The following is a 26,777-nucleotide window of genomic DNA, read 5'->3' as shown; positions in this document are numbered from 1 at the left end:
GCAGAGAGGTGAGGGTGAGATGAGAAGAGAAAGGGACAGGAAAGGTGGTTGAATCTGTTGGTCCCAGATCCCAGTGGGTCCAGAGGATTTTTGGAGTTTTAGTTTGAAGTTTGAGTTTTAGAGTTTGAAGGCGGAAAAGTAGGTTTTGGCTGAGGAATGGGATTCTTGACATTGAGGTTGTGGACACACGCAGGGTCCGGCAATGCTGGGGCCAGGGAGGGCTGGAAGGGCTGGCGGCTGAGTTAGGACAGAGGACAAGTTGACTAGAGAAGTTGAGGATACAGACTCAGAAAGCCAGGGCGCTGGAAAGTGTGGCCCACGTGGACCCTGAGATCTTCCAGAATTATCAGCAGAGCAGGCTTGGAAAGAGTTCTGAAGAGTCATGAACTGAATCTTCAAGAAATGGGGGTAGGGGTGAGCAGGGAGACAGAGAGGGGGAGGGAGGTGGGGCTCAGGAGCTGGCCCCCCGTGGAGAAAGAGCACCCAATGGAGACTCATGGCTCGAAATTCAAAGCTAGAGGGCCTCAGGAGAGAAGAAAAGTGATCTACTTGGAATGTAACAGAGTGATGCTTGGTGGCACACAGTGTGCAGAGAACACTGAGGGAGCTGTCAGGGAAGTAGTGCCCTAGGGCATGAGCCAGTTTCAGTGAGGAAAGAATGTGAGAGAAACACTGGGAGTAGATTGAAGTCACAGGGCAGTCGCTCTGCCTGGCCCCGGCTTCCCCAGCGCGGGGCGGGAGTTGGGCACCAAAGGACCAGGTAGGGAAAAGGGTGCAGAGCCACATGCGGGTGGGCAGTCAGACTGCAGAACTGACAAGGGAGCCAGGGACTGCTCTGGGGGCTGATATTAACCTGTGCATCAGTGAGGATATTTCTATCCTGATGACACATAACAAAAGCTGGTGGCCTCAGGGCAGGTGTCGCTGAAAGAAAGCAGAGCGGTCCAGCCAACCTGCTCTTGTCCTTGGGGTGGGCCTTCCAGCCCAGAGATAGTGAAACATTCCGCCTCTCTCTGGATGCTTGAGGCAACTTTTATTACTTGATGAAATGAAATGTTATATTAATGTGTGTTACAAGTGCCTTGGACAAATCATTTCAGTCCCTCTCTACACTGGCTTTTCCATTTGTAGAAAAGGAAGAATAATGGTCAACCCACTCTTAGAATTTTTGTAAATAAATAGGATTGCAAGGTTACAAATACTAAATGCTACACTGAAATGTTTCTGACTTAAATACCATTTACATTCTTTAAACTCAATCAGTAGATTGAACTAGTAGCAAAAGGTAGGCAATAAAATAAGTGTAATGTTCACCTAAAAGTGAATTGATAAGACGAACACAGATTCTGGTTAATTACTAATCCATCGCTGGATGGCGGAGATGCTTACCAGTTATCTAATTTCTCCGTATGTGATTCTTTTCCATTTGCATTGGTCTTTAATAGGCACTTGATTGTTGAGATCCAGATTAAATACAAATCATTAAACACTATAAATAATTACCTTCCTAAAATGAAAATACACTTAAAAACCCTTGGCATTTAACATAATATATTCACTCTAGCTTCTCGGCCCTATCTCTGATTTGTGTTCACAGTTCATGTTCATAAAACACCTCTCTGCTCCCCTCCAGATCCCAATCCAAACTACTTGGAAAAGATATTATCACATCGTAGGTAATATGCTACTCTAGGTAAGCCTTCAAACAAACAAACAAAACAAAACAAAACAAAACAAAACAAACCAGGAATGACATCTGTCAGTCCATAGGGTTTTGAGAGCCTTCGGGAGAAATGTACTCCCAAAGTCCCTCCGTTGATACCAGATTTCCCCAATTTAGTTTCAATCACCAGAATTTTAAGGAAACAACTTTCCTTCATTCATTCAACAAATAGTTTGTGAATACTTCTTATACTACTGTTGTGCTAGTGTTAGATAAAATGGCAAACAAGGAAATTGCAGAAACAAATCATGATAAGGGCTAAGATGAAAACAGTGATTGAGATTTAACCTGTTGTAGATAGGAGCCAAGGGACCATGAAGTAAAGGTTGAGAGGGCACCTGCTACTCGCTGAGCTCAGATCTCTGTAGTGGATGAAAAACATTCGAAGCAGAGTGAAGCACATGTTCAGTGACCCCCCAAGAGGTGAAGAGATTGTTCTGTTCAAGGCACTAAATAAAATCAATGTGACTGGAAAATAATGAGCAAGGGGGACAATGATAAAAGACAAAGACCATCTAGACCATGTAGGCCATGGTCAAGATTTGGATTTAATTCTAAGTTCAATGGGAAATTCTTGAAAGTTTAAGCATGGCTGGCCTGAACCGAATTACATTTCAAGAATAGTTAGTCTTGCTACGATATGGACAGGGTCTGGATTAAGACAGTTGACAGAGGAAAGATAAAGAAGTGAATATTCAGAGGTAGAATGAAAGGTCTTAGTGATTGATTAGCTATGGGTCAGGGAAATGAAGGAGTCCTACAGTTTTATTTCCCCCAGATGGGTAAGATGGTAAGGTGAGGTGAGGATGGAAGTGAGGAATCCGTGGCTCAACTCCGAATAGATTTGCTAGGCTTGAAGCTCCATCCAAAGATGGAAGGACAAATGTGGAGTCTCTGGCATGCAGATGGTATTTTAAATCCATGAAATTAAATTTTATAGCAATGTGTGTTACAAGTGCTCTTGGATACATCATTTCAGTCCCTCAATTGCCACAGGGAGAAAAAAGACAAGGGACCACATGAACCCTAAGGAGCTCCAACATTTGGAAATGTATTAGAGGAAAGGAGAGCCCGGGAGGAGGTGGGTAGAGGTGATGAGTACCAAGTGTGAAGTCAGAGACAAATCGCCTTCCTCTGAGGGTAAGGCCCTGAAGTTTGGAGGCCAAGAGTAGTACTACTCATAAACCATTTCCTAGGGACTGTAGTAAAGGATAAACAACAGGTGTCCAGGGGCCCCGGCCCTCTACTGCCTGCCTAATAAAAAGAATATGCTTAGCAGTCCTGTTTGCAGAGCGTCCAGAACTCTCAGGAGTCACACCCACTGTAGAAACTCCTGTGAGAAAACCAGTTTGCAAGTACCCACCTTCATAGCCTTGCCTTCCAAGGAGCACTGTCGTGGCCACAGCAAGGACAAGCGACAGAGAAGCCAATTGGTTTTGACAGCCTTTCCAGAAGATTCCGCAGCCACTGGAAGTTGAAATATTTTTTGACATCATCATGTCATCAAAAACATTTGAAAAAGAAAAAATGCTTCAAGGGTGCCAGGCTGGCTCATTCAGTAGAGCATGCAACACTTGATTTTGGGGTCATGAGTTTGAGCCTCACATTTAGCATAGAGAGAACTTTTAAAAAATAAAAACTTAAAAAAAGAAAACCTCATAAATTGCAATCCAGGACACAATCTATTGCTTCAATTATATTTTAAGTATTGTGTGATCTGTTTTCTCCTTACATCTGATTTCAGCCATTCTGATGATTTCTGATGGCTTCTCTACACAGTGATCAAAGTCCGGCCCTTTCTCTAGCCAATTGATTTCATCAGTCCATGACAGATGTCCAGGGATGAAGAAAACATTATTAGCAGCAGAACAGAGAATGCAAAGAGCACTGTAACGGGTACAACCACGGAGGCTGTCACCAACTCCCCCGGGGCTAACTACCTGCAAATGAGGAAAAATAAGATTAAGGTTACTGAGGATTTAACAAGCATTTGTGGTTTGGTTTGGTTTGTTTTGTTTTGTTTTGTTTTAATTCTAATGCATACAGAAAATAGGGCATCGTCCGCATAGCAAGGAGAAATGGATTAATCATAAATGTGTGTTTCTCTACAGAGTTATTTAGATTTGTTATCCAAAAAAGAAATTCTATAATAAGCTGTTTTTCATTATTTTCCAAGAGATGACTGAGGAAGAGTAAGCTGAAATTTTTTTTTTGATAAAAAGGGAAAAAGAGAGAAAACGGAAGCTGCTTGGTATTGGGGAAGAGGTGGTCATTAGAGCCACAGCCCTGAGTTCTGATAGGGGGCTGGGGGGCTCCTGCCTCTGTGAAGTTCAGCAAAGGACTGAACTTTTTTGTAACTCAGTGGCCTTGTGTTTCAGTCCCCAGAGTAGACAGAGAATGAACTTATAGACACAGTGTCGGCACCGTCACCTGACACAGAGTCGTAGCTGAGTGAATGGTATTTCCAATGGGGATTTCTCTCCTCCAAGAGGGGGATCACCAGAGAGGACCCGGGGAGGGACTCCCCCCACCCCACCCCCCACCCCGGGTGCTTGTGGACCCGGGGAGGGACTCCCCCCGGTGCTTGTGGCTAAGACTTAACAGACGCCAGGATTTAGAAAGGGAAAGCAAGACAGGTCCCAGCCTGTGGAGGGGTAGTTTTGTAGCTGTACCTGAGTGCCCCCAAAAGGATACTCTGGAAAATTCCACGGCAGAAAAAACCAGTCTCCTCTGCTCAGAGGATTTGAAACTGAAAGGCTGCTGTGCAGCTCGTGGATTGCTGACAAGCTGTGACTCACTTTGACAGAACATTTCCCAGTTTTACCTGCTATTCCTGTTCTTCACATTTGCTGCAGTTTTGTTCCTTTTTGCTTTCTTTTCTTATCAAAGCATGCAAATCACATATCACCACGGAGAGGTCTCTGTCTTCCTACCACCTTTTAGGTGGTGTTTCAGTGGTGCAGGGTAGTCAGGCGCAGACCCTTCCCAGCCTGACTCCTCCAGTGACCACCACTATTTAGCATGCAGTCAATGGCTCGCAAGAAAGGGAAGGAAGCTAACTGGCCCATATGGGATTTGAACCTGTGACTCTTGCTTCATTACAGAACAATATTCTTCCCAAATCAACTCTTCTAACTACCTACAGACCACCAAAATCCAACCTCGATTTGATTATACTCTCTCATGATTCATTATTTAGATTCCTAAAATAGGAGTTTATTGAAACTTCTATGAACTTAATGCTTTAAAATGAATATTTTCCACTTTTAGGAGAATTCATGAGAATACACAGAAAGACTGAATACCTTACACCTCCCATAAATAAAATATAAACCATACCAATGAGTTGAGATTTTTAACCTAGATAGATCACACTAACGGAATACACTTTCACGGAAATTTTTAATTTCTTTTTTCCTTAGGGCAAAGTAGTATGCTTTGTTAAAATTTATTTTCAAAAATTTTGTGAATGCTATGTTGTCTCTCTAAATCATCTTAGTTATCTGTGGATTATCCATTTTATGAAGGTGTATGTATAAATTTGCAAACTAGTTTTAATAGCTTAAACAGCGTTAGTCAGCAGGTAAGTATGAATATGTCTACACAAACACAGGCATACACACACTCAATCTGATTCCAAAGACAAGCAGTAAATAACTGATTTTTAGGGAATTTGCTACTTTTGTGCTCACCTGACAATAGATTCTACCCAGGCCTAGTCCACATTACAAATTAATCACGTTCCTTTGGTCCTGTTTGTAAAATGCTACCATACATTCTGGATAAGGAAAACAAGCACTTGCAGATTACGCAAGTACTATCAATGAATCAGCATTTATTCATTTTCACCAATTGGGCTCCATTTATCACTTTTACCACTGTTGTGTGTATTTTGCACTCAGCTGCACGTAAATATTCTGCTCTACTTCCTGCGAATTTGTTGCAAGTCTCTGGTAAATATATAGTAGGGTTCTTTTAATGCCTTGTCAAGGTTGCGCCAGTTAGGTAGTTGAGAGGAATCTATGGAAATGTGGGCCACATCTTGAAGGGAACCAAGTAAGTATCTTTAATGACATACATGTAATTACATGTCTGAATTCTTTCCTTAGGATATGAAACTTTCTACGAATACTAACTCATTACTGTCTCTAGGTCAAATGTTTGTTCTTACAAATTTCACAATGTTAAAAAAAAAAAAAGCAAAGGACTCAGTGGGCATAGGTTTCATTTTAGATGTGTGTACTTTTTAATTATCAGAAATGACCGGGAATATAAGTTAAAATATTTGTCTTCCTTTAGGAAAGAAATTGTATGCTCAAATTCTCGAGTGTATCATAAGTAGAATGACTATAATAAAGTCATTTTTTAAATTCCTTAGCTAATGAACGGAAAGAGGAACATAATTTTACATTTCATCAGTATCTGAAACCACTATGAATGCCATCAGCAAGAATACTAAAATGTTATTGGACTTTGTCTATAAGTTAACTTCTTCCTAGATAAAAGCTATCATCATAGTAGTAAAATCACTTAGTTAAATCTGTCATATAGGTAATCTGTCATCAAATCAGAAAATGGTCAATTGCTTGAGAGTCATTTATTTAAAAACAGAAAAACCATCCCACATCATTGATATTAATTCCCATTGCCATTGATTATTTTATTAGAATTATTTAATTAATTGATGTTCACTGGATATATATTTCATTAACTCAACCTATAACAATTTGCTGTTTACCAACTATGGACAAGATACTATAGAAGGGATGCCTGGGTGGCTCAGTGGTTAAGCATCCAACTTTGGCTCAGGTCATGATCTCGTGGCTCATGGGTTTGAGCCCCGTCAGGCTCTGTGCTGACAGCTCAGAGCCTGGAGCCAGTTTCAGATTCTGTGTCTGCCTCCCTCTCTGCCCCTTCCCTGCTCACACTGTCTCTCTCTCTCTCTCTCAAAAATGAATAAACAAAAAATTTTTTTTAAAGATACCATAAGCAATTCAGGAGATACAAATATAAAAAAGGATGAGGGGAAGTGAAAAGGTCTACAGTCAAGTTTGGAGAGACCAGAGACTCTGTCCCCTGGACTCAAAACTTAACCAGCCACACATCTTTCTCAAGACAAGACCTCCCACTGAGCAGAAGTGTGCTTGGCACAGGGGTGCCTGGGTGACTCAGTCAGTTAAGCATCAGACTCTTGGATTTGGTTCAGGTCGTGATCTCATGGTTCATGAGATCGAGCCCCTCACTGGGCTCCAGGATGACAGCTCAGAGCCTGCTTGGGATTCTCTCCCTCCCTCTCTCTCTCTGTCCCTCCCCTGCTCATGCTCTCTCTCAAAAAATAAATAAATAAACACTTTTTTTAATTTGGCAGAAGAAAGGGTGGAGCATGTGAAAATACATTTGGGGTTTTTAGTAATCATATTCATAGTGATAGTACTGCCACTGTTATTCTATATCCTTGTATGTGTGAGATAAAGCCAATGAACTATTGTGGAATAGTGTTTTATTCTACCATCCTCTGTGTTCTTAAAAACCAGTGTTGAAGAAAGGAGATGCACATGTAAAAGAGAAAGTGTTAAGTCAAAGCCTTGGTGTTCTGAAACACCTATCCTCTTGGCAAATTTCAAGTATATAACACAGTATTATTCACTGTACTACCATTTTGTACATTAGATATCCAGAACCCATTCATCTTGTGAAACTAAAACTTCATACCAATTTTGGCGAGGCCAATGCATAAATATTGAAAGGTCTAGTGGTACAGCACTGAGCTGAGCATCTCAGAGTGTTCTGATAAATAGCTATTAAAATCATTCACAGTTACATGAGAGGATCTTGTGTGCCAAAAACACATAGCGGGGGAGGGACTGAGGAGTGTCTTGCTCTCTCCCATAAGCCTGACCAAACCCCCACCTGGCTTAAATCCAACTTCCTGCCTACTCTGCACTTTGGAGCCAGGTATTGGAGAAAAACATAAATTCTGCCGACTTTTTTTTCCTTTCAATTCCTAATCTCTGCCTACAAATAGGTTGTTAGAGCTGCCTAGCAATAATGCCAGCTCCCTCCATCCATTCCCTCTCCCCTGATCATTGATAATCTTTCTTCTCTTCTCAATATTCTAACACCTCTTTCATCTGTCCACACCTGGGCACAGATAGTGTGCCTTCCATCCTCTGCTAAGGAAGGCTCCCTTCTCTCCAAAGCCAGCCCCTCTACTGACCCTTGACATCCCGCTCTTCCACCTGCCCAAGGACATAGGGTGTTTCCCAGCTGACATCATCTGTTCTCTCCTCTCTTCCCACTCACTCCCTTCAGCATATAAACATATTATTTCTTCATTTTCAGAAAATCCTTTACAGTCCCTCTGTCCCCTTCAGCTGCTACCCCATGTTTCTGCTCTCCTTTTCAGCCATACTCCTTGGAGGGAAAGGGCCCATTCTTGCCTCTTAGAATTCCTCTCCTCCAATTCTGTCCTGACTCCATTTGACTCCACAAAGGTTTTTGGCTCTATGACTCCTCTGAAATGGCTCTTGTCAAGATCCCAATGAAATCTGCATTTCCAACTCCAACCAGCTTCCAGTAATTGCCTTCTTGGCAACTTTTGAGATAATTTATCACGGACAATTTATCCTTGAGACAAGGACACCCTTCCCTTGAAGTATTTTGTTCCCTTGGCTCCCAGAACACCTACATCTTTTTCATTTTCCACCTGCTTCATAGGCTGCTTCTTCTCAGTCCCCTTTCCTGACTCCTTTTCATCTTCCCTACAAAGGTTAGATAGTCTCAGCCAGTCTCATAACTACAGAGATAACACAGAGTCAAGCTGTCAAATCAGACTCAAAGGAATCCTAGATGTAACCTTGTGTCACGCTTTCCTAATGACTTCAAGGGTGTGGGTAAAAATGAGGCACCAACAAACCACAGAGAAGTCTGGGTCATTTAGCAGACTACATTGTTTCTCAGTATGTCAGGGTGTACTGCAGGCAAGATTTAATAAATGAAGTCTCCGAGAAGTACATGGAATGATCATGAATGTGCAATCTCTCAATTATATAAGCTATCCCATCACTCATCATTCAAGGAATCATTCATCACTTACGTATTTCCTGCTTAATGTATTCCACAGTTAAGAATCTTTTCTAGCAAATGCCGTTGTATGGATGTATCATTAGCATGTTTACAAGAGGATTTGACCAAGTCATCTTTCTTTCTTTCCTGGGGCCAGAAAAATGAGAAAATGCATGGGAGGCCTGATGCTAACCCTTTTCCTCCTAGCCCTCCATGCACAGATAATTTCAAAATTTTTATCTACAACCCACTTCTTTCTCCTAAACTCCAAACTCATACATTCAGTTAGCCACTGAACATCTTAAGTTAGATGCATAACAGTTTATTAAACTGAAGATGAGCACAATAGAAATAATGGCTCCTTTTCCCAACTCCCAACCTACACACACACACACACACACACACACACACGTGCACACAATGTCCTTCTTCTAAAGTCTTCCCATCTCAGTTATTCATTCTGTGTGTGTGTGTGTGTGTGTGTGTGTGTGTGTGCGCGTGCGTGTCCTTCTGTCGTCTCAGGCAAAAATACTGCATTCATATTTGACTCTTTTTTTTTCTCATGCCATGTATCCAGTCTGCCTAAAATTTTTGCCATTTCTGCCTGTACCATGTATCCAGCGGATCGCCACCTCCACCTCTAGCTTGCGGGTTCGAACCACCATCCTCCCTGTGGATCGCTGAAAACCTTCTCCCTGCCCCTCTGCTTCCTCCTTATGTCCTTGTCCCCCTGAGAGTCTATTCCGAACACTTCAGCCAGATGGCTGTCTTTAAAAGATTAGTCAAATTATGTCACCCCACAGCTCCAAAATCTCCTGTGGTTCCTGTTTCTCTCAGAAAGGCAGCCAGACTCTTCTACTGGCCTTCAGGGACCTACAAAGCCCAGATCCTGCAGAGCTCTCTGACTGTATTTTCTGCCATTCCCCATAGCCTCTTACTCAGCCACATTCGCCTCTACCATATCTCACAGCACTGAGCACGTTCTGGCTTCTGCATCTTGGTAATGCTCTGTCCTTGGCCAGAAAACCCATCCCAATGGGTAGCCACATGGTTTGCTTTTTCTAATCTCCCTTAGATGTTTGCTCACATGTATCTTCTTCATAAGACATCCCCTATCTCTTAATCACCCCTTCAAATTATAGTCCCCATATTCCCCCAAATCTGTTTCTTCTGTTTTGTATTTTCCTTCCCACTGAAATATAACCTTTCAGCATGTATTATTATCTGCATGTGGACGAGAGCAGAGGTGTCTGTTTTGTCCACTTCAGTACCCCCAGCACCCACAGTCTGACAATAGCAAGCTGTCAATGGAGGTCGCATAAATTAATTAATAGTCAAGCAAATCCATTTGAGTTGATCTGAGTTTAGAAGAGAATATGATCAAATAACACCAGGAGAACAATAACAGGGCTGCAATAGGAAGATCTTGGAATCTGCGCTGTGTAGTTCTGTGCTGTGGGCTGGGGAAACTAGGGAGGGGGTCGAGCCATGCAACAGCATGATGAAATCAGGGATAAAAGAACCCATGCTTTAAGAAAGAGGACAGGGATGAAAGGAAAACATGAATCTTCTTCATCAAGCTGAATGTGCTCAGTATTCCTCAGATATGCTCAGATATCCTGTGGGCTGCCCACAGTTAGCACAGGGTGGACTATCAGGACCTATTTTCAAAATGGCTCAGTCGGTTAAGCGTCTGACTTCGGCTCAGGTCATGATCTCACAGTTCATGGGTTCAAGCCCCACATCAGGCTCTGTGCTGACAGCCAGTTTCAGATTCTGTATCTCCCTCTCCCTCTGACCCTCCCCTATTCATGCTGTCTCTCTCTCCCTCTCAGAAATAAATAAAACATTAAAAAAAATTTTAATGGTTTTAAAAACCCATAGACATCTGAATAGAGGCATGAAAATATATCCCTTGATAAGATTGAAAATGATGGATTATGTGTCCATATAACTAAAAATATAGATATGTTTCCTAAAATTTGTGTGAAATAAGACTGTTAAATGGAGTTGATGGTAGTAATATTAAAAAACCAAACTTGGGGGGAGGGTGGATTTAGGACCAGTTTCTAGAAATACAAAGTTATCTGTTCTGCCTTTCNCTATCCCCCCCCCCCCCCCCCCCCCCCAATTTTTTTTTTTTTTTTACCAAAACAGATTATCAAGAAAACCCAAACACCACCAACTGTTAACATTTTGGCTAAAACAGCACATCTTAGTATTATCACTTTTTAAAACCCATGTTGTTTTTTTACAGTACAACCGGTACCAGCAATATGGCGCTGAAGAGTGCGTGCTACAGATGGGGGGCGTGCTGTGTCCTCGCCCAGGCTGTGGAGCAGGGCTGCTTCCCGAGCCCGGCAGAAGGAGGGTCACTTGTGAAGGGGGAAATGGTCTGGGCTGTGGGGTAAGTACCACCTACACCTCTGGGTGTTGATTTTGTACAGATTCATTGTTAGCAAATTGGCAAAGATTACATAATTGTTTTACTATCATTTTTCCCTTTGCACTCAGACGTCTTTGAACTGGTGTATAAGAAAATAGATTTTAAGGGGCACCTGAGTGGCTCAGGTGGTTAAGCATCTAACTCTTGGTTTCAGCTCAGGCCATAATCTCATGGTTCTGTGAGATTGAGCCCCCTGTCAGGCTTTGCACTGACAGTGCGGAGCCTGCTTGAGATTCCCTCTCCCTCTTTCTCTGCTTCTCTCTCTCTCTCTCTCTCAAAATAAATAACTTTTAAAAAAAAGAAAAAAATAGATTTTTAAATTCTTACATAGGATCCCAATTATGAGCATAGACATTCATTGATGTCCTATTCAGATTTTCTGCTTTAATTATTTACGACAATGTTTTCTCTAAGACATTGTGAATTACTAGACCGGATTTTAAACTTTCCTTCTGGTGTTCAGCTGATTCAGAGCAAATATTTATTTTTTCAGAGTTGACTTTAAGTAGGCAGAGTAAAGGGGAAAGAGAATTTCTCATCAGTGATGTTTTAGCAAAAATTGTTTGCCTAAGTATTTCAAGAAATAAAATGAAGATTAATATGGAAAACTTGAAATGTTATGGTGTCATAAAATCATTTTAAATAGAGATGAACAAAACTAATGGTGTCTCTTAGGGAAGCAGAATAAGAAACATGGAAAATGTTTGTTCTAAGAGGTCAACCAATATGACCCAGATGGCTTCTTGAATGAATCTATAGCTGCAAGCTGACAGTGAAGGTGTGAGGGAAGCATAACTCAAACACAAAAAGGCTTGCTAAATTATAGGTTGAAATGACAAATGGATAATAATCCTGATATTAAATTACACACAGGCCAGAAAAGGAAGAAAGTATATGTGCTTATAAAATGCTATTGAATTTTGATGGGAAAACATTTCTTTTAAAATTGCAACTTCATGAGGAGTTTTCTAGAAGGAGTGTTGACGGCAGAGGCATATTGCCTGGGCCTAGTTTTTGGCTGAGAGCTGTAAGTCACCTATGCATAAGCTGATATCTGCTGTCCTTAGTCAACCTATCTGTCATGCACTCGGTTGCAAAGCCCTGAGCTGAGCCATCATGTAGAGAAAGTGGACGTTGAAAACCAGCAAGATACCGTGATGCCTAGTCAGAAAAAAAAAATGTCTCTGGATTAATCATAATCCATAGTCATGATTACATTGGGATGGAAACACAAGTCGTGTTTGCTAACTTTAGAAATCATGAAAATCAACTATACTTTCCAGCCAGATCATCATCATTTACTGTATAACCTGAACTGATTGTGTGTGTCCTGAGCAAGCTGCTAATTTCTGGGATCAGAATGCTAGTGAATGTTTTCTTCTGAAGTAAGTTATAAAATAAGTTATAATAGTTTTTAACTAATATCTAAATTGTATGCTTCTGCCTGCTAATTGCCTACTGTTGTTCCATTCCCTAAAGTTGGATGTTGAGGTTTTAACTTTCTTTATGGGGAAAAGAGTTTCTTTGGCCCATCTTCTGCATTCAGTTGTTCACCTTGCTTAAAGAACTTCGAAAGTTTGGGGTGCCTGGATGGCTCAGCTGGTTGAGTGTCTGACTCTTTATTTCGGGTCAGCTTGCAATCTCACAGTTCATGGATCAAGCTCCATGTCTGGCTCTGTGCTGACAGCATGGAGCTTGCTTGGGATTCTGCCTCTCCCCCTTTCTCCACCCCTCTCCTGCTCACATGCTCTCTCTCAAAATAAATAAATAAACATAAAAAAAAAAAGAATTTCAAAGGTTTTATGTAATTTTACATACTGAACAGCTATACCTTCCTTTTTTTGCATGCAGTGTCACATTGTAAGTAAATAACATAACATTTAAGCTCCAAGTCATGGAAAATTACTTTGGGAGTGAATTGAATTGCTGTAATACCTTTGGATTAAAGAGTTTGGGGGCAAAGCTTACCTAAATGAGGAGAGCTATCTTCAGAATGTTTCTTTGTCCTTTCGAAATTATAAGTGATGAGTTTTATTTTATTTTCATTTGTTCTGTTTTGTGGTTCTGATAAGTGTGCTTATCAGTTTGTAGGTTACTTATCTATTACCGCATAACAAATAACCTCAAATTCTAGCTGTTTAGTTAATAGACATTTATTATCCCACAGTTGCTGATGGTCAGGAGTCCATAAGTCTCTTAGTGCAGTGGTTCTGGTTCAGGGTCTCTCATGAGGCTGCAGCCAGGCTGGGTTGTAGTTATCTGAAGGCTCGACTGGGGCTGGAAGATCCACTTCCAGAGAGGTTCGCTCACATGATTATAGACTGAGAAAACCTCAGTTCCTCACTGGCTATTGGCAGAAGGCCACAGTTCCTCACCACACAGTCCTCTTCTTAGGCTGTTTGTCCACAGCAATGGCAGCTAACTTACCTGGAGCAAGTGATCCAAGAGAGTGAAGAGAAACCACAGTGCCTGTGTGACCTGATCTCCAAGGTTGTACTCCGTTACTTCATTTCATTCATTAGAACCGATGTGTAAGATCCAGCCCACCCTTAAAGGGAAGACAGGCACTGTCTTTTTTTTTTTCTTTCTGTCATTAATATTTTATTTTATTTTTTTACAAATAGTTTATTGTCAAATTAGTTTCCACATAATACCCAGTGCTCATCCCCATGAGTATTTAGGCACTGTCTTAAAAGAAAAGAGTATCAAAGAATTCATGAACATACTCTGAACCCACAGTTTGCAATTTGAAGAACTTGGAAAAAGAACAAAGAAATGATTTTCTAAAGTATGTGCTTAACTTGATGTTTTCCTTTCTCTCCTATCTTTTTGCCCCAATCACCATACTCCTGCGCAAGCTTACATCAATTCTCATTGCTTTGACTTCTCAACACAGATATATTGACCTCATCATTGCCCTTTTCCTTCAAACTCTCAACTTTCACGAAAGGATGTTAACCCACCTAACATGCTTTCTGGGATTCTATAGTGGTTAAAAAGGAGATTGAGCTGGATGCCTTAAGTTCAAATCCTGTATCCACCAACTACTACTGGTCTTAACCTTTCTGTGCTTCTGTTTCCTCATCTCTAAAATAGGTTGTATTATAGCAACCGCATTTAAGACTTTTATGACAATGAAATGAGATCATAAATGTAAAGTGCTTAGAACAGTGCCTGGCATACAATGTACAGTATGTAGTATTCAATCAAAAGTGTAATCAATATTTATCAAAAGCTTGTTTAAAAGTCTCAATATTAAAAAAAAACTGCATAAAGGGTAACCATTTGATCCTCTCTTCCAAATATTCCAGAATCAAGTCAGATCTTGACTTGATTGTACCTACAGCAGGGGATTGGGTACCTAGACCTCACTATTTTAGCCCTTAGCCCTTCAAAGAATTGCTTTTCTTACATAGTACTTTGGCAAAATGTCATTCATTTACATTGTAGTCTTTATACCAGAAGTTTAATACCAATGGACTTTTCTATGAGGAAATACAGTGGCTATTCTAGGCTGTCCCAATGAACTTTTCTATGAGGAAACATAGTGGCTATTCTAGGCTGTCCTTTGCAACAGGAGCACTTACTCTTATCCTAAGGAAAGTTGTCCTTGAAGGCATTGTATATGGTACAACTAATAAGGTGTCCCTCTGAAAGATAACTGGTCAAAAACCTGGAGCCACATATGTGTACCAGCTATAGCATATAAATGAACCATTAGGAGCAGATTTAGAAGCTCGTTTTCTGGCTTCACTTTTTTTCCCTCTTTCTCTTCTCCTGTTTCTGATGTATGCAGTTCTGCTATGATTTGTATATAAGCTGCCAATCTTTTCTGGATTTCAGGGTGATAATGGAAATCTGTTGTGTGGTAGAAATCATGGTTAGTTCATGTTGTTCAGAAAAGGGTCCAGTAAGTCGAAGTTAGAGGAAGATGAATCTCCGCTTAGCATTTGCACCAACACAATGGACAACCAAAAACAAAATGGCCCGCCTCGGGGAATAGTGGGCACCTCATCCTACACAGTGTTCCAGGAAAGCTGTGGAAGAATCATAGAGTCTTGGATATGAAGACTCTCTAAAAATCATTAACCCAGGTGGTTCTCAGGCTGCAGTTTACAGGTTTAATGTAAGATACCTGTGAGTCTATCTGTGCTTAATTTTTTCTCAACTACCAACAGATTTTTATTATCTGTATATTCAAGAAATGCCTGATACTACAAAAAGTATCTCATGAGAAAAAGTTGAGAGCCAAATTCCCTGTCATTAACAGATTTTAAAAATTAGGTCTCAGCAGTACATTGTGATGTGCCTATGGACACCCGTTTTCAGAGCTGAGACACGGCTCTGTGTGTTGTACTCCAGGCTTGGATGGATTCAGTCTTCCAGTCCATCAGCTCACCACTACATGCCTAGATGGTCCTTCATACACCCATGGTTACTGTTGTACATAGTTTCCATCTGCAAAAAACATACTTCAGTATTTGGACTGTTTTTGGCTTCAGAAAATAGGTACTTAGGTTAGTATTTATGCCTCTCTTATTCAAACATATAGTAATGCCCATTGGAAAATCAGGTTACTTGATCCTTTGCTCAACTATATCACTAGGCTTAACTGTTACCTGGTGAACGGTATATATTAGCTAATAAATGAAGGCAAGAATTTCTATTTAAATGATAATGTCAGTCTACCTCAGAAAGGCCTGACAGATATGTGATGGTTCCAGCAAATTTATTACCATTATAAAGAATTATTGGAGCTTACGTCCCATGTCCCAGGATTGAAGTTGAAGTGTTATGCTTGTTTCATGCCTTTATCTTCCCATCCTTAGACTTGATATTACTGTCTTCAGTAAATCCATGTATGTGGAGTTCAGTGTTCATTGGATGGATGGATGGATGAATCTTAATAATGTAGAAATAATAGGAATACACTATCACTTTTACTTTCAACTATTAATCATAATTTACCCCAATATTAGATGGCTTACCTTGCCTCAACAAGAACCTCATCAAAAAATATAAAATATACAGTGTTTTACTTGCACGCATAATACGCAGTTCAGAACAAAATATTCTAAGTTCAGGGATCCAGAAAAAGTCAATTAGGAACCTGTAACTACTGCAAGAATTATAGTTTTGTACCCTGTCAAAGGCAACACAGCCAAATTAGAATTTTACACATTCTGATATATAAAATGTTTTAGTCTTGGGTGCACTGAGATTTTGGTTTTGGCACAGCACAGAATATTTTTATATTGATAGACAGAACTCAACAAAGAATATATTTTGGGATCAAATAGCCTAACCTCACTCTCTGCTAACCTTTGATCATGTTTTTACTACTGCTTATAAAAATATTAGTTGATTTCCTAAGGAATTCATGTTATGCATTATTCTTTACTCTGGCCTTATTGCTATTCATCAGAACTATCTCACTAACTTTTATGACTCCAATGTAAAATGTTGACATGTTTAATACTGGAAAACAGAAACAAAATATGGAATACATTAATACTCGCTGACCTGGAAATACAGAAAGCTAAGGCAATCAAACCTTCTGAGTTTTCTATAAATAAAACATCATTATCTTGTTTGGTGTTGTTTGGGGATATTATATGACTGAGAGATCATTTCTTATCTGGGATAATAGCAGGGGTTAGGTGAAGAGTTTTCTGTTTCAAATTAGAAATTCTAGGATAAGATAACAACTGAAAAAAGAACAGGTTTAAAAAATCACATTACAGAACATTTGTTAAGGAAATAGGACAGACTTTCTTAAGGCACCTGATAATCACTCCTTCCTTTACTGAAGAGTGCGTGTTGCTCTGTGGCAGATTTATGAAGGCACTAATGAAGCGTTCACCTTGGTCTCCTCACTTGCACAGCCCCCTTGTTTTTACCAGGGTTGCCTTCTCTCATTTTTCTTCAAGAGGGTCTCAAAGATAGAAAGGTTCCATCACACCTACACCTAGATCTGTACAATTATGGAGTATGACCTGCTATGTGCAAAGAAATTTTTGTTGAAAATGGTGATTTTGAACTACTTATAACAATAGAATTATTATATTTTTGAAGATTGTGGTTAAATCAGAGTCCAAGCTTCACTTTCCATAGGAAAGGGGCCAATGAAGAAAACTGGAGACACCTAGTCTTTCACTCAAAGATCAGATTATTGAGTTAAAAACTTAAATTAATAAATAGATGGGGAGGCTTTTTTTTTTCAGTATAAGGAGCTCAGAAATAGAAAGTGAGCAGATGGTCGATATTTAATAATAAAAGGGAAAACAAAATGGTTACTTTTCCTAATCTTTAAGGATAGTTTAATTTTATAAAAATTCTAAATTTCCTTAAATTTTGTGGAGTATTTTGAAGCCTATATTGAACTCTCCCTTTTTAAAAGGAAGACTAGCGAGTAAAATCTGGACTCCAAATACCTGTGGTTTATACTGTGATGCTTTCAAGGTGACACCAAAAGGGACAGGTATTTTTCAGCGTGCCTAAATGTGAGTTTGTAAGCATGAAGATCTGGCTACAATCATAGACCTTACTTGCCTCAACCACCTGGCCTCTACAACACAGAAAGAATAGAATCATGGCTTGTCGACCCATTATTCCTTTATATATCCCTTTATTCTTTCATATCTACTCTTTGATATATAAATAAAAGTATTTTTAAGTTAGTGTTATGAAATGTCAAAAATCTGCATTCTATGTTTATTTGACATGTGTCCAAAAATCTAATTTAAACTCTAAGATTGGCTCATTTGCAGATTGGAAACAAGTCTTGCTAGACTTTCTGTGTGAGAGACAGCTTGAAGTGCAAAGATAGAAAGCTTTGGAGAATATTTATTTTAATTAAAGGAATCGTTCACAAATGTACAAACAAGTTCTGAATACCATTCCTCTGGAAAACATTTATCAATTGGCAAATGTTCCTAGAAAGTGTTCTGTGGTTTGAAATAGAAAGACATATTTTCTAATCCAGCTCAGACCAGTGACCATTCCACATGTCTTTAGTTATTTTTTTGTTAAAATAAAGGGAAGTCTGAAATATTGATACTCTTTCAAAATGGTAAACTCCATCTCTTTGAATAATGTTAAGAAATCAATTTTGTGGCAAGTGGATTTCTTCTTTAGCTCTACAAGCTACTGGAGAGCTCAGAACATTCTAGAAAACAGACTTCTACTGAAGATAACATAGTGTCTCTAAATTTCTTTTGATTCTGCTCTCACCTCAGCTTACGGCTCTGCTGTACAGTATGGTAGCCACTAGCCAAACATGGGAATTTAAAGTAAAATTAAACAAATTTTAACATTTGTTTCCTCAGTCCCAGTAGACACATTTCAAATGCTCCATGGGCACACGTGGCTTCCTGCCACTGGACTAGACAAAGCAGATACAGCATGATATCTTCGTCAGCACAGAAAGTCCTAGCCGACAGCATGAGTCTAGAGAAAGACTAGAATATCGCTCAAAAAGAGTTTCCTGTGTCTCAGATACAAACACTTCGACCTCTTCCATCTGGTTAAGAAGAAAAATCTTTCCAGAAATTAAAGCCATTTCCTAAGTACAAAAATGTACAACAGCATTTTCCAAAGGGAGACTCATCAGCACGGGTTCCAGGGGGCTGTCACTGGGAGGAGAGTTGGAGTGGAGGTAGAGACACTGGGCAGAAGTCCATTATCGGAGACCTTGGAAACTAGTGTTAAGCTGAGTTAAACAGAGGTGGGGGACTTAAAGCTTTCAGTATATAAATACATATTTTGCCTGAACAAAGAGAATACCACAAGCAGCATGTCCTAATCTCTTTAGAGCAAGAACTGCCTTTTGTGTGGTGCATTTTGTAGGATAGGTGTTTCGTGGAACAACTTGGGAATGAAAGCATTTGCTTTATTTTTTTAAACGGACATTGCTGAACAGCAAACATATCACAGTCCTAAAGAGCTAAAGAGATCAAAGGCTAGGAACCTTACATCTCCATTTTCCTCTTTGTAGAGAACTAACAAAGTATACTTTTTTAAAGAAAGAAATTGTATACCGTATTTTTGGGGGGTGTATTTTTGACACTGCATATTTTTATAGTGAAATCTTTTTATTTTCTTAGGTAGCCATTGATTATAGTCCTAGGGGTATAAGATCCATAGAGAAGATGGGGTGAAATGTTATGATTGTGGGTGATTAATATTATCAGATAATTAATGAGCATGAAGATCTTTAAGCTTCATAGAATAAATAATATTTTGGTAAATAAAATAGTTTCACATAGTTGATGTTACTATTATGTCAGTCTCATAAAGCGTCAACGGCATAGGACGATATGATAATGATGAAGGAATTGTGGGGTTTGGGGCTTTGCTCTGGTTTTCTATACAGTCAGGAATGGCTGCAGCACACTGCGAGGGTGATCCCAATCTTGTGGTACGTGGGTCACATACAGCCGTGAATGCCCTGCTGGGAGCACTCTCACAAGGTGGCTGGCTGGATTTTCCTTACCTGGCATCCTGAATGGGAGGGCCTCTCTTCCCAGAGGCCATTGGTAGATCCTGGGGACAGAGAGCTATGCTCCATCTCATTATACTAATTATTTTTTATTCCCCGCTATTTCTCTGGCTTCTATCATCTGGTGGTGAAAGCTTCACAGAGACACATCATGTCCTCTTTTGGACTTGCCTCCAGCTCTTCTCTCTTTAGGGCTCTCGTGGAGGGCAGCCCCTGTAGGATTTGGTTCCTCCTCCATGTTTATCTAGGGCCTGGCCGCCATCATTCTTTCCTGTGCAGTGGGGCTTCTTGATTTCCCGTCACGCTGTCTTTAGAGAATGGCCTCAAGGATCCAATAATTATTCGTCCCCTTTGCTTCGTTATACTTTCTGGGTCTCATTTAATCTTTCACAGTGATATTCATACTCCAGATTATGAGGTTGTGATCATCGACTCGGTTTTCTTTGTTCTTTCATATTGCCTTTTTTACATTAATTTTTATTGAGCTAGAATATATATAACATAAAATTTGCCATTCATAACTATTTGTAAGCATACAGAGTAGTGGCGTTAGGTACAGTCCTAATGTTGTATAACCATCAGCTCTGATTACTTCCAAACTTTTTCATCGTCCCAGACAGAAACTCTGTACCCCTTCCACAGTAACTAACTCCTTATCCCCCTAGTCCCTGGTAAGCTCCAGTCTGTTTTCTGTCTCTGTGAATTTGCCTATTCTAGATATTTCACAATAGGTGGAATCAGAGTCCTTTGGTGTTTGGCTGATTTCACTCAGCACGAAGTTTTCATGTCTCATCCATGCGGTGGCCTGTATCAGAGTTCCTTTGCACAGATGAATCATAGTCCGACACATGGCTGTACCACACTCTGTTCCTCCCATTTTATTTTCAGCTGGAGTCATCCTTTTCTCTCCCTGGATCAAAAGTCAGGCAGGCTCTCTGACTTTGAGTAAGTAATAAGTATATTACTCATGACTGATAAGAGGTCTTAGGGTCCCTTTAAGGTGTCATCATTCTCTCAATTCATTAAGAAAGCCTTGTCCTCCTAGAATTTGATTTAACATTAAATGTGCACCCCCTGTCTGTGACGCCCAGCCCTGTGCTGCAAACCCATGTGCCCTTGGTATGACGCCCCAAAGAGACTTGGTTGCTCTGCAGGTTTCTAAGTCCTGCTTGTGGCACTAACTCTTTGTTCATCTCCAGTCCAAGTTTGGTGGTAAGTCCAACAATAGCTGGTTATTCAGTTTATCCCCAAAGATCTGACAGGTGTCCACTTCAGCAATGTCCAGATCCGGGCTTTTAATTCCAGTGCTTAAAATTAGTTTGCCTCAAATAAAATAAGATTAGTTTGCCTACATTAATACCTGCCATGTGTCAGCCCTATCACAGAATCATCCCTGCAGATCAAAGTTCTCTGTCCTAACTTGGGTTGCAAAATCCTAACCAACCCTTGCTCCTAGATGTTTAACAGTAATGAGATCCTGCTAGAAATAGACCTATGGACATAATCATAGAGATTTATCAAGATATTTGTGGGGGATATTTTTGTAGCACTGTCTTGTGATAGAGAAAAGTGTGGAAACAGTCAAATTTTCAGTAATGTAGTGGTTAAATATGTTTTTGACATGTCTATACAGTAAAATACAATATCCTGTTTAAAAAAACAAGGTTAACCTGTGTGTTGATACGGAACAATTTTTAATATATAGAATTAAGTAAAAAGAGCACAAAAAAGAAGATTAATACTCATATAAAATATTTTCTGGAAAGAATTAAAGGAGCTATTAACAGTGGTTGCCTTTGTATAGAGAAAGTGGGATTATAGGGAAGGAAGCCTTAGTTTTTTAGTTTATAACTTTCTGTGATGTTTGAAGTTTCTAAACATATATATATTACTTTTAATGACATAAAGGATTTCTTAGTTTATGAGCTTTTTCTTAAATGTGTTATATTTTTAAAAAGATAGTAATGTTATATGTTAAGAATAAAAGCAAGGTAACCAATAATTAAATTAGGTAGAATTTGACACCATTTCAGACATAGTGTTGCTTTGGGCTTGGACTAGGGAAGAGGAAACGTGCCTTCCGTCAGCAGAGACCAGGGGCAGGAAAACCAAATCATAAACGCTTTTTCCCAAAGACGCAGGTGGTCCAGCTTGGAATCTTTCAAGCATTAATTTGTGTAGCACACACTCTCCTGTCATACTGATTTAGCTGAGTGACATATTTAAGAAAAATGGGAGTGAAGTCTGCTGGGAAATTTAATTTATGTTCTCAAAATAAGCTCTATGAAGACATCTCACCAAAGCATGGAACAGACCAATGCAAAGAGGTGACTTTTCATTTTGGGGTAGCTTTAAAAGAGTGTAAGGAGTTCTTCAATTATAGGAAAACATATTCTGATGATACCTTACACATACCTGTATTCTAGGAATTCGATTCTTACAGTGTATTTTATCATCTTGTTTTTGTTTGTACCTGATTTTCAATGACATCAAAACAGAGTACAGTATGGCCCGGACTAAACAGGCACTCAGCACCGGAGTAATGCATTTCTCACTGCTGGTCACACATTCCACTGAAAAGGCTATGTCTATAAATTATTAGATCAGTTCTCTGCAATCTCCTGCAAGGGACCAGGGCTTTTCCTGGGTAAAGACGAGTCACTGGTATTGTTGTCAGTCGCTAGCCGTCTCTTATAGACGCATAAACTAAGTGTTCCCTGGACCTCAGCCTCCCTCTTTCCCTGCTTCGCATGCAGTGGCCCCAACAATTCGGCCAGGGGAGGTCCTCAAACAATGTCTTTTTTATCTTCAGTGCAGAATGAATGAGACCCAAGAGTAGAACTCTGAAGTCTCCCCCAGACAAATCTGGCCCAACATGATCTTGACCCCCACCTCCTGTATGGACTGGAGGCCCACAGGAAGTAAATCTGGCAGGACCAGCAGAGCCTGCTATACTGGCCTTTGTCCACCTGTCCATTTGAAAGTTTATATTGTGGGGGCGCCTGGGTGTCTCAGTTGGTTAGCAGTCTGGCTTCGGCTCAGGTCATGATCTTGCGGTTCATGAGTTCAAGCCCCGCATCAGACTCTCTGCTGTCAGTGTGGAACCTGCTTTGGATCCTCTGTTCCCCTCTCTCTCTGCCCCTCCCCCATTCACACATGCTCGCTCTCTCTCTCAAAAATAAAATAATAATAATAATAAAAGTTTATATTGTGAATAGAGAATAAGATTTGTTTCATGTTGATTTTACTTAAGGATTTTTTTCAAGGAGAAGAAAAAAATCAAGTAAGACTTCAAGCCTGTGGATAAGGCATAGGCCACATGTAAGAGCTTTGCCCCATCTGCCTATCTTCCTGAACCAGGGTCAGAAGAAGGATCAAAACAAGAAGGAATCCTCTCAGAGGGAGATAACACGATCTGATGCACTCTAGGAAGTAATTTGTCAAGTGGACCTATTACTCTACTCACTTCCAAAAAGAAAGCAATTTTCTTCCTCCTTTCTGTAGAAACCAGTTCCAGAATGCTTGTTTCTTCCCCCATCCATACTGCACGTCACTCCCTTTTACAAAGAAATGATATTGTCCCTGACATACATTCTTCTTCCCAAAGCCTTGTTGGTTATTGTCCAGTACGCCATGACAGCTGGGACTTTAATGTCGAGTGATTTTTTTCCCCCACTTCCTCTCAAGGTATTAGTGTTAAACTGACAGGTCCATAATTCAAAGGAAGTCTGAATTAGCTATTCCTGAGGCTACTTCCATAGACAGAAGCCACTCCACTTAACAGAATGTGACCCATCCCTAGAGAATTCTTAAGCAAATGCCTGGATAGCGTGTTTGTTACTGCCTCTTTCTCTCCATGAATGTGAGGCTCTTCATGTATACCCACCTGCAAACTGGCAGTGCGTGATTATTTGGAAGAAGTACTAAAAGAAGAGATAATGAGTCCAGTCAGGTTATAAGTTAATCTTTTGCAGAAATAGGATGGAATTTTATTTGCTGGCTGCTTAAAAGAATGTGAAGTGCTTGGCATGGATGCCTCTTGGAAGAGAAATCACCCAGTTATTTAGCAACCTTCTTTAGACCATTCGTGAAAATCATTTTACATGTAAACAGGGAGGAGAGAGCAGAGCTATATTCAGAAGATGGCTCTGTTTGGGAAGAAGTAAATCCAAATCAAAGGAAGCTTCTGAAAGACTGCTTTATGTGAAGACATGGCCCGGCTTTTGTAGAAACGGTATTGGATGGTATTGTATTATCGTAAAGTGCAGGAGCCTCACTTAATCAATAAGAAAAGTTGGAGTTGAAAGATAGGATTAAAGAGATAAGATCTTTGTTAGACTAAGTCTATTGACCCAGAACTTCCCATAGTGAGCTGCATAAAAACTGCTTCACATTATGAATGGAACAGAGATTTTTAAAAGGTCTCGAAATGGGTCGTTCGGACGCTATGTTGCTGTGTGTATGTTTAGTTTGTTGTTCTAAAGAAACCAAAGGTTGTTTTAGTATGGTCTCAGAAAAGTGTTAGACTTCAATAATAAACATGGCATAGATGCAACTCTTACCAGGTATGCCTTTAATATTCTGAGCACCATTTTAACCATTTTTGATGTATAATCATAAATCAGTAGGGACACAGATTACACCTAGAGCAGTACGAAAAGAATTAGCCTGCTCTACAAGCTCTTTACCTTCCCTCTACAAGCAAGACTGCTTTGCACTGGAGCATGGCCTCTGAGCACCTGGCCACGTGCCTATCCAGGGCGAGCTCCTGACAGGTCATGGACAGAACCTGAGTGTGTTCGGACCAGTTGCAGTGGACTGTGTTGGTTTCCCTCCAAACATACGTCTTCCTCTTTTTCTTGCTAATGGAACACTGAGTTTTCTTCTAGGATCTTCCCCTTTGGAAAGTGAACTCATACCCAAGTCAGTAGAAAATCCTGAGTCATCTAACCCAGTCTTACTATTCCTGTGACTCTTAACTTGTATTGGTTTGGGGAAGAATCCAGATCTTTCTGGTCTTGGCTGTGCTGCTCAGCTAATTATCTCAAAAGCCACTGTGTGGTTGGGCCAGGTGTTATGGGAAAGGATACACTTTCTTTCTTTTTAAGTCAGTTGAATTGGGTTTTCTGTTTCTCAAGTCAAAATCTCTTAACTGGTCCATGTGCACTATCCTAAAAATGGTCAAAGGAATTCGTTCACTGAGAACTTTGGGCAGATAGCATAAAGAGCTACTTGATGAGAACTTTCTAGTAGCAAACAAGATCACCATCAGATTATATCCTGTAATACTTCTGTGTGTCCACAGTAGCTGTAATCAACAATACAGATTTCCTCCTCATTTGTTCTGGCTAAATGGATCATCATGTACTCCATTATGTTAGTCAGACATCAGTTCCATGGTGTGGGACCAAGACCCAAAACAGCAGTGTCTTAACTGGATAGAAGTTTGTTTCTCTCTCATAAAAATCTTGAGCCCAGATGGTGGCCCTGCCCCCACAAAGTCCTTCGTCGCCGCCATACGTGGTGCCAAAAAGTCAGGGAGGATTTTCCATTCCTTACAGCTGGACACAGAAGTGTCACACAGCTCATACCGGGGCGAGAGAAATGAGTTACATGGCCCCACGGCCAGCCTCAAAGACAGTGGATGCCGTCTGTCTGGCTAAAATTATTATGAGGCAGGAAAGGGTGACAGAGGTCAGTGCGTGAGAAATAAGTCTTCTGACCCAATCAAAGGAGGGACGCAGAAACTCAGAGCACAGTGAAGCGAGGCTTTAATCAACGTTCTTGCAAGAGCAGGTGTCTTATGGACAGGCAGTCACAAGCAATTTATTTCCAAGCGTGCAAGTCCCTCCCCTGATTCCTCATTGGCTGAGAACTACAGAGGTTACAGCCTTACCCAGACGTCACCTATACTCGTGTAAGGCAAAAAGTAGTCTGACTGAAACAAATGTACATTTCCCAAGGTGCACAGAGACTTTCAGTCCCTCTTCCCTTTGGTGCATGCTCACTGCAAAACCCATAGAAATAAGCCTTTGAAACAGAGGGGAAGAAGAACCAGGAAGGAAAGTGTCTAAGGGTTTGGGACTCCGTTGTGGGGGGCAGATCATATATATTTCCAATAGGTCATAAACCTACTGCTCACCAGACAGGACAGCTTTTATTTGGTATTTCTGAAAATAAATCATCTCCTTTCCTTCTGAAGCATCCCCCACATCTGCCATAGTCCTCTCCACCCTTTCAACTAACACCATCCCCTTCTTTCCATTCCGAGGAAAAACATCTTCTGAGCAGAATGCTCCCTCCTCTCTATTTTTTTACAAGACTGAGTGCCTGCATGGTGATCTTTTCTTTAAACAATATTTGCCTTTCACTTTTTTCTGTTCAAAGGCATGGAAATTAGACCTCCAAGTCTCAATAATACCCATAAAATTGTACTCAACCCTTACATTAAAAGGTGTTGCCATGATAACTGTCTGAATTTGTGCAGATAAATAGTTAGTGCTCAGGATTGCCACAAACTGAGAGTAGAGGTACAATTCTAGAAAATTCCCTGGTCGGACTGAAGTTTTCACCCTCCAATCTTTTTGTTCTAATTTTACATACCAATGTACTGCTTAACCGTGTAGAATCACACGTACCACAGCTTAAAGCTTTTGGAGTTACAAATTAAATATGAGACTTCATGTAGCACTTGGAGTAAGATCGGCTTCTGATTTACATTTGCAACAGAAGTTCCTAGAAGTGTTAGCTTTTATTCTTCTTCCATCACCAGAAAGCCTGCTGTGTTCAGCAACAAAGCTATTCTAATCAGAAACATTCACCAGGGAGAAAAATATTCAATACATCCTTCCTTATATTTAAACTTAGTAACACTTGTAAGGGAAATTCATTTATTTATTCTACAGGCATTAATTGACCATCCAGTAGGCATGTGATGCTGTACTGGGCACTGTGGGCACACAGAGGTAATGGCTCAGTGCCCTGCTCAATGACCATGGAATCAAATGGGAAAACAAGACACGCATGCACAAAACAGCATACCC

At 40.3% G+C, this 26,777-nt stretch overlaps 1 protein-coding gene across 2 annotated transcripts in view; it reads left to right on the top strand.

The window, feature by feature from the left end:
* The window catches only part of PRKN (parkin RBR E3 ubiquitin protein ligase), a 1,321,737-nt gene that overhangs the window by 1,129,572 nt on the left and 165,388 nt on the right, over positions 1 to 26,777 (top strand). For both annotated transcript variants that reach the window (XM_077755151.1, XM_077755149.1), the window contains exon 9: positions 11,046 to 11,195. In XM_077755151.1, coding sequence (XP_077611277.1) covers positions 11,046 to 11,195 — 150 coding nt within the window. The remainder of the gene's footprint in view (positions 1 to 11,045; positions 11,196 to 26,777) is intronic.

This window comes from Crocuta crocuta, unplaced genomic scaffold (genome assembly GCF_008692635.1).
Source record: "Crocuta crocuta isolate KB4526 unplaced genomic scaffold, BGI_CrCroc_1.0 scaffold11, whole genome shotgun sequence".
NCBI lineage: Eukaryota > Metazoa > Chordata > Mammalia > Carnivora > Hyaenidae > Crocuta > Crocuta crocuta.
Note: the sequence above shows the minus strand (reverse complement) of the source record. Positions and strands in the feature narration are given on the sequence as shown.